Source organism: Pecten maximus, chromosome 6, assembly GCF_902652985.1.
Source record: "Pecten maximus chromosome 6, xPecMax1.1, whole genome shotgun sequence".
NCBI lineage: Eukaryota > Metazoa > Mollusca > Bivalvia > Pectinida > Pectinidae > Pecten > Pecten maximus.
The window spans coordinates 41,371,438-41,380,398 of NC_047020.1; the positions used below are offsets into that span (position 1 = coordinate 41,371,438).

Genomic DNA, 8,961 nt, shown 5'->3' on the forward strand with positions numbered 1-8,961 from the left:
TATTCTTCACAGTTTTTATTTATTACATAATGTACAGAGTTAGACCGACTCGAGCACTGGTGGTTCGTATCCCTCTGGCCGTGTCACTTGTTCACCAGATTCTGTAGTAACGGTCTTGGCTCCTCCTTCACCGTGAAGTTCCATTAGTTTTCCCACTGTAATATCAAAATGGTCATTCACTTCAGTACAAATTTCCAACAAAGCTTTACTCTCAGGGCTATTACAATGAAAGATATATATCCATCAGGTGGTTTCCATGAATAAAGGAATTCTATATATGCATGGTGGGCACAGGAGATAATGCGTCAAGATTATTACATATATTGTTTAATGAAATCACTTCTATGAGTGATCCTTGTTTGAAATTTAAGGAAATCCTTCAGTTGGGTTGATATTTAACTGGAATAGCCCTCAATAAAAGATTGCTAAATGTGTCATTTCATGCTATAATTTTATACTCCACTAATACAAAGGAGTCCTCATTTCTACCATGTGGAAGATTTTTCTGTTGTTATCTTTATATGAACTTGCTTTAAAGAACTATCAACTGGTATCAGGTGAACAGTTATGGTAGCCTTGATATAGCAGTGTTGCTTCTAGAATTTGATCAATGTGGGTCAGAAGGCCCCTCAGATGGAAAAATGTGGGGCATTTCAAAAAGTAATTTGGATTTACATTATAGGAACTGAAAGTACAAGCTATAATGACAAAAACACAATCATAATGTCCTTATGATAAGACAATTTGGCATATTGTCATGGTATTATCACAACCCAATGGTCCTGTAAAGTTGTTGTTTTATGCCCCAAACAAATGTTACACTGCATTACTTTCTCACCCTTTCTCAACCAAGGTTATTTTGCTAGCCATGATGTCTAAATCACGTTTTTATTAACTTTCGTTTTCTTGGAAGGGGGTGGGCTGTCATGCAGTCTAGGTAACTTACTTTCACTTTCAGAATCACTGTCATAGTCAAATATTGTGAAATGGAATTTCAATAATGTTCTATTCATCTTGAAATTTTCAACCCAATGACACAAACACATCAGGCATGTTCTGGGACACACATAGCTTTCAACACATTTTTGCAAAAGTTAGATGCCAAATATGAAAACTTGATTCTGATTGGACAACAGCAATACACAGCACCCAATGAATATTGGTCTACTGTAGAGCTTTGGCATGTAAGGAGGACCAACTAATTTGTAGACCTTGGCTAACTTGAAAACATAAAAGAGAATATGGCCCGTACCAAGAAAATGAATGAGGCACTTTCGTTGCCAATGTTGCTGTTTTGCACAGAATTAAATTTTACGTTTTTTTCTTTCTTTCTTTAATCAAAGTAGCAGAATTGCCGCGCAAAACGCGTCCTAGAAGCAACACTGATATAGGTTAAACTTTTGCTTGAAAATTCAACAATTGAAATGAAATTTCTTGGGAGTCGTTTACAACTATTTAAAGTATAAACTTTGAAATCCAATGTCATACTACACAATAAGCTTTAATTTGGTTCAGAAGAGGACCAGTTTATCATTACATAATGATTACAGAAAGTGGAACTCTTCATCGAACATCTACACCCTTTTTAACTTCTTGAAATGGAATATGTGTCAGAGCAAACATTAATATCGGCCAAAACATCAGATTCAAATTAGAGCCACAGAAGTTCTCGTTTCCCTTGTGCTTCCAAACCCAAAGTTTACTATTTCAAGGAATCATTTCAGTCATGATCACCCTTCTATATATGCAGTACTGTACACATTTTTTGCTCATCAATTATCTACACATTTTTTGGGTGTGCAACAGCAAACATACTGCTATGTCTGGCATAACATGTGTACTTACAGTCAAACTTGGGTTTCTTCAGGACCTTGACTTTCCTGATGAAGACATCGTGTAATGGGTAGATGCCTTGGCAAGCTTTCTCAATGTCTTTGCCTATGCTGTCTGGGATACTGAAATGACAATTTTATCAACATCTGTTATAACATGAAACTTGCTTCCTGCACAGGTTAACCTTTATAAATCATGATTTTATAATTCACTAAACCTTTTTTATTCTGGAATTATTCCCTACGGATACAGTAATATATATTACATGGTAGAAATTGCATTCTATATGAAATAACACCATTGAGGTAAAAAAATCTTGAATTGCAGAACATCCTGCGCTGTGTGGAAAGGAGGAGTCATTCTGGACAGTATCTGCTCTTATCAGCACCCAGGGCCCAGTTGTTTAAAAGGTGATTACCGTAAATATTCGGGTATAGTGCGCACTCGCGTATAGTGCGCAGGTACGTTTTTGAGGTTCATTTTCAAAAAAAAAAAATTAACAATTTTTTTTTTTCAATTTTCAACTGAGCGGTAGATGAATTCTAAAGCATAAGATGATAGGAAGTTGTAACTTATGAAAGATTATTTACAATGTACCACATTTAATTGGAATCACCGGTCAGATTTGACACATTGGATTGACAGGTTGTTTACATTATACCGCCACAGGCCTAGTCAGCTTGCAAATTGTAGCGGTCCCATCTAGGTCCCATCTACGCTGTTGTACCAACAAAATAATTAATCCTACCCTCAATTACCTTGTGATTTTCACGCAGGTATGATCTCTTGTGGTATCTGTCCACGAACATACAAAGCTAATTAAGCTCAATTATAACAAGATTGACTAGTAAGCTGACTGCTACGTAATGTTACACAGGCCGCCATTTTGTATACAGTACGGAAACAAGTCTGCAGTCGTCGTGCTGGTCACAACTTTTATATCAATGAATTAACATGTGTAAAGGATAAATCTACAGTGCAGACGATAAATAAGAGTACCCTGGTAGTTTTCACAGTCTTATCATATTTTTTATGGCCAGTTGGTCAGTGACTGCCGCACGAGATCAAGGCATTAGTGTTACCCGTGCCTAATTGCGCATGCGTGCTGTTTCAGCTTCCGTAAATAAACAAGTTGAACGTTATCAGTTTCTGGCAACATTCTGGATTTATAAGGTGATTAATTTAGAAGTATGAAATAACTAAGTACTGCTATATCATTTCAAGTTTTGTTTGATGTTAATTGAGATGTTATACATCGTTTTGGACCTGAATACGGGAACATCCTCAAGTGAGATCGTATGTGTACGGAACATGTGGCTCACGATCGACTTAGATAAATCCACGTAATTGCTGATAAATACACAAGGAATTAAACATTAAAATAACTATTCATTTCTTTGATTATTTGTTAACTATTGCTTTCTTAATGCTTTATATATGTTATATATATATATAAGTATTAAATCAATCCTGCTGTGAAAGGAAACGATCACAAATCTCAGTCAAATCACATTCATTCTGACTGGGAAAAGGCTTGTACTTGCGTATAGTGCGCAGTGGTCTTTTTCACTTGTCAATTTTTGAAAAAAAGTGTGCACTATACGCGAATATTTACGGTAGCTTAATCTCTTGTTTAGTGAAAATCTCATTTCTACTTTACTGCAAAACCTGAGCACATGTTTTTTCTTAAAATGGGAAAGTAGGAAGAAACAGATGAACAGATGAGTGTTATAGTTTCTTGAAATATTGTCAAGTTAGTTTTACCAGAAATTATTTACTTGTGATGTTAAAATTGTTGTTAAACTGTGATTAGCCTAATCACCCTTTGAACAACTGGGCCCTGGGCACTATCATAAGTAGGCAATTGTTACATTGTATAACATGTAATGTTCATGTGTATAAATATTTTTGATATGGATCTTCTGAATTGTTTTTTGGGTAGAAACTTTCATGGTGAGCCCATTTAACAATATATACATAATACATCCACCAATAGTTATTGTATCTACATTCACGGTTCCATGGCAACCATGCCAACAACTAAAGTTTATACACAACAAAAGTTCATGTTATACAGTAAATAACCCTAGGATTGTCAGGAATCAGTAGCCAGCGACCCCTATGTTTTTGTTTTTTTTAAAGAAATTAATGCAATCTCATTTTGGGAATTTGGCTTTAAATATGAAATAATTTCAATTGGAAAAGCCCTAAGAAAAAAGTCTCGTTTCAGCAAATAAGATTATATTTAGCCAAAGGTTTCAAGCAGCTGCCAGAGTACTACTCAATTGCAATCTGTATAGCCAGGGTACTGCTATCATCAAATTCTGGTAATCTAGTTTAGGTATTTCAATTGTGTACACAGCGCAGTTTAATGTTAACTCACAGCTTGTTGACGACCTCCTTCATGTCGTTTGACGATACTTCTCGTGTAATGATGTCTACCATCTTCTTCCTGATCGTCTTCACCTACAGAGTGATTATATTTATAGTAAGCTTTGACATATAAATTTAAAAGTCGACACAAAACACAAGGACATGTACAATCCTACCAGGACTGAGACAAGTACCCCTCGCAGATTAATCAAGACCGATTTTATTAGAAATTAGGTAGTATTACACTATGATGGTGTTTTCCCCTTTAATAAAACAAGTTCCCTTTCAGAAAAAACTCCCATAAATCAAGGGAAAATTCTCCAAAGTAGGGGAAACCAAATCCAACAAAAATCAGATAAAATATTTAGGAATTATAGCAAAGAATCGTTGTAAAATGGATGAAGTGGGAGATGTTAAACAATTAGAAAGTTATTGATTAGGTATTATGTCAAATCAGATCAATTTTGTCTGTAGTCCTAAAGCTGTCGAACAGCGGTCAAGAGAATGTAAATTTTCACACAGAGCTACCCTCTCGCCCTAACCACAACGTTTGACATTCGTCTAGTCAAAATGTCTGCCATCTGATATAACCTACTGCCAGAGAAAACTTGGACTACATGTCAAGTTGACAAGATGCACCTGTTACTCGGCAGAATGAGACACCTTCAGAACAACACAAATTTACCATCGCATAGTGACGCATACCTGTGTGTGCTGGGCATAACAGGTTTTCTTGACCTGGTACTGCTTCTTCTTGGTAAAGCCAATGCAGAACATTCTGAGAAGGAATCCGTCTGTGGTCTTCACATCAACATGAGCCTCGATCAATGTCTGCCATTTCTTGACCATGGAGCAGAGTTTGTCTCTTGTCAGGTCCATGCCGTGGAAGTTGGTCAGTACGTTGCGACCTTGGACATCCTCAGCCATCAACTTAAATTTCCTGAAGGACACTTCATCGTTCTGCAGATCGGCTAAGGAAATTTCAAACACTCGGCCTTTCAAACCATCAGAGGCAATTTCTGAAAAGGGACATAACATTGTTTTAGGAAGATTCTACCTATAAAATAGAAATGTAATTAATGTGCATGTTTAAAAACCAAGAACAGACAAAGATACATGATATGTATCTCGTGGCATTTTTCCACTTCAAAAACAAACTTACAATTTGCAACTTATCATGTGTTCCCGATTCAACCTACATGGCAGATTTAATAATTTAGGATTTTTTTTTTTTAACAAAGCTATCCTGACAGGCCATTAGATGTTTAGTTCCACATTAGGTTTCAAAATTCAGCTCCTAATAACCCAACTATAATGCAGGAATCAGACAACTGATTTTGTGAGACTTTTATTTATTTTGTGAATGACTGCTCCATATATAAACCTCAAAATTTCGCACACATTCTTATATCAAAATTTTTCCTTTGTTTTTTTACACCTTCAAAAAAAAAAAAAAAAGTTTCTTCGTATTTCGCTTATAAAATAAGGTATGCAATTCAGTAATTCCTTACTTGTTCCCTGTGTCCTTGTCACAAGAGTTTTACCAATCTGGCGGACAACAAACATAGATGGTGCCTTTACATCATACCAGTCTTTCTTGGTGAAGGGATCGATTCTGAAAGAATACATGTTTAATGATTAACAAACTGTAGCCATTTTCATAATTTGTAGTCGTTTTCATAATCTGACAATGCTGTGGCGACATGTGATGGATAATCTATTATTAATACAATGATGGAGACATTTTGCAGACCAAAACATACAACACCTCTACCGACTCATTTGTTCAGTCTTTAGTGTTTTAAGATTTTGCTTAAAATACTGAAGACATATTATAATTAATTACACTAGAGTGAAAGAAGGGTAATGTAATGACCGGACCAGGACCTCTAAGCTCCAGACAAATGCTCTAAGGCCAAGGAAAAAAAATGTTATGTTTCCCCTTTCGTCTCTCAAAAAATTAGGGTAGGTAGGTAGGGATTTTTTTTTTTTTTTTATCTTTTTTTTTTTTTAAATAAATAATCAAATGTTCATATTTGAATATTTATATATGCTGTATATATCATTTCAATATCATTATATTTCAGTGTTTGATCATTCTTCTACCTAACTTCATTTTGAAATGCAATGTATTGGGAGTAGCTGCGATAACGTAGCTCTGGACGACGGACGGACATTTCTGACAGATGGTCGTCGTCAGAGCTACGATTCCCTCCCATTGCTCGTAATGTAGCAAAACAGTGAACCTCGAGAATGCTACAAATAGCGGATATCGTTTAACATTGGAGTAATAATTCGTATAATTAAACATTTCTAATACAATTTTGCAATGTATTAGCCTACCGTCTAATCTAGAAATCTTTAATTCGCATATTCTGATCTCATACTGCTCGGAGTTGTCTCCGTGATCCGCCATGATACTTCTCGAAGAACTCTCGCGAGGATTCTAACCCAAATATGGAACCCGTGATCCATATATGGATGAAGCTACTACGATAAATAAATACATAATCAGAGATATTTAACCACTCTTTTGTAACTCTTGTGAATAAAGCGAATCTTACTTTGCGTAATTAAATAGTTTCAGAATGAATTGACCTTCCTTACCGAGATATATTACTCCGAATTTGTTTTTCTGTTGAAATCTCGAGGGCAACCTCATTAGCATCAATTTATTTTGATTTCCTTATAAGGAAATTGACCTTTACACTTGTATCAAAGATGGCGGTATGTTTGAACTGATATCTCCATGTGTCTTGCTCGTTTTGGATTTTACTATTTATTGTCAAACATTTGAAGTAATGTGCAGGTTTGTTGCTTGAATATTCATAATAGATACCAGAATCATCAATTTACATGTGTTTTTGTATCCGAGAAAATTTTTACCACTGCTAATACTGCCCGATGTGAATCACATCGGGGCTTGCTACACTATCGGCAATGGGAGGGACTTCATACCCTGCCGGAGAGCAGTGTAGGCAGGGTATGAATATTCGTTCTATATTGGGAGATGAAAATGATATTAAAAGTATATCAAACTTTATTTGCAGTGTTTGTTATCTCTTTTCAGATAATCTCAAATAGGAGCATCATATTAATAGTCAGAACAGTAAAACCATGTCATTATAAACGCAGTTTATTGAGAGTTTCCACTCTTCGATTTTTTTCCGTATGGACGATAACATGGAGGCTGTTCATGTTCGAGACATTCTAGACACACGGGCAGAACAGTTTTATATTGTTTCTTTAATTCCTGATCAACCTCCCCATCACAACCACCACAATAGTAGCACAAATCGAGTCGTCCAAGAGATGCACTGTAAAATGGTACTTCGATGGGATTAGCGCAGGTGAGGGTCATTCTAACCAATGCTTTGCCATGAAGACCGTCGCCAACAGACAGCCCTGGTCCAACCTCAAAGGTAGTCGACTGTCCAACCTCCCTCCCCAATATAACACAATCACCTTTTACAATTTTTTCGTGATATCTATAAAATATATCTCCACATAGCGTTGTATGCAGCAGTGATGTCATAATTCGCTTTTCGTCCATGTGTTTACATTTTTTTATCGTCAGTGCCAAAACAGACGACGGCGTGCAAAAAGCCGCCATGTTTTTTGAACATCGAGGTCATCAATACGCTTTACAACCAGTGCCCGTCATATACAAGCGTTTATAAGACTTGGGTGTGTATAATAATAAAACGGAAAACGGGCTAAATTTACGAAAATTTCCGGATTTTCAGTATTTCAAACAAAAAAAAATTAGGGTCGGTGGCCTAAAATTAGGGTCGGTCGGGAAAGGGGAAACACAACATTTTTTTTTCTAGGCCTAACGATCTGGTCACTGTCGGTCATCCCACTCAGTGGAGTTTCACTACACTAGTTCCACACACACATATGTAATTATCATAAGTCAATTGCTGAATATTAAATCATTGCATCCAAACAGAGAAATCACAGACACATGGGCTAAGATCAAAGTTTTGTTTTATGTGCTCTTACGCATTGTTCTTTTATTTTTTATTCTGATGCCATATAATAGTTACTAGTTCCTGTGGACTGACTACACATGTATGCAGCTACTAAACATAAATCTATATACTGTCCAACCATGCACTGATGAGTGGTGTTGCCATCTCGACAGCAACACAAAACTAACATTCGTGAAGTTATTGAACACAATCTTAATAATGTTTCTGTTGAAGGACAACCATTTGTTAAGACATATCTCTGCAATATTTTTATTGCCCATTTCGTGGGCAGCAGCAATACACCTACAAATGTAGAACTGTTCAAGGTGTTGAAGCGAGGAACAACTTTCAATTTCAAATGATTATATTGGCATTGCAGTTCGCAAATTGAAGACACGTTCGTATTTCGAGATCGTCGAGTGATCAATTATGTTGAATACACAGTCGAGAACCTTTACTCGCCCAAACTGGCAGGCAATCGCATGTAAATATTGTCATTTCACGTGTGTGTCTTGGTTCATCAATGGTTTTCAATCTTTTGAAATCAGATAATGTTATCAACATCAGTAGACCAAATCAGTTTTATTTAACAGAGATATATTTAAGTTGCATCATATGTTTGTTTAGTGCACTTACACCTTCTTCTTGGCTCCCTTTTTGCCACCTTTAGTAAGCCTCTTGTTTTTTCCTACGGCCATTTTGGCGATTTGAGGCGAAAAAGGAAGTACATGTATACAAGATTAGGCATTATGGGAAATGTACATCTGAATCATTAGCATGT

The 8,961-nt window shown here is 36.1% G+C and overlaps 1 protein-coding gene across 1 annotated transcript; it reads right to left on the reverse strand.

The window, feature by feature from the left end:
• LOC117329805 (40S ribosomal protein S3a) lies at nucleotides 1-8,952 on the reverse strand. The gene is made up of 6 exons (XM_033887956.1): nucleotides 8,817-8,952; nucleotides 5,718-5,821; nucleotides 4,912-5,225; nucleotides 4,217-4,299; nucleotides 1,846-1,955; nucleotides 1-155 (listed from the first exon to the last, which is right to left on the reverse strand). The coding sequence occupies exons 1-6, from the start codon at nucleotides 8,876-8,878 to the stop codon at nucleotides 40-42; spliced, it is 789 nt and encodes a 262-aa protein (XP_033743847.1). The 5' UTR covers nucleotides 8,879-8,952; the 3' UTR covers nucleotides 1-39.
• Between the last annotated feature and the right edge of the window lie 9 nt (nucleotides 8,953-8,961).

Excerpts from the sequence above, each read along its gene's own strand:
- LOC117329805 (XM_033887956.1), bottom strand. The coding sequence starts at position 8,878 with ATGGCCGTAGGAAAAAACAAGAGGCTTACTAAAGGTGGCAAAAAGGGA. Across the intron at positions 5,226-5,717 it reads GACAAGGACACAGGGAACAA|AAATTGCCTCTGATGGTTTG; the intron begins GTAAGGAATTAC and ends GTCCCTTTTCAG. Across the intron at positions 1,956-4,216 it reads AAGGAGGTCGTCAACAAGCT|TATCCCAGACAGCATAGGCA; the intron begins GTGAGTTAACAT and ends TTGTCATTTCAG.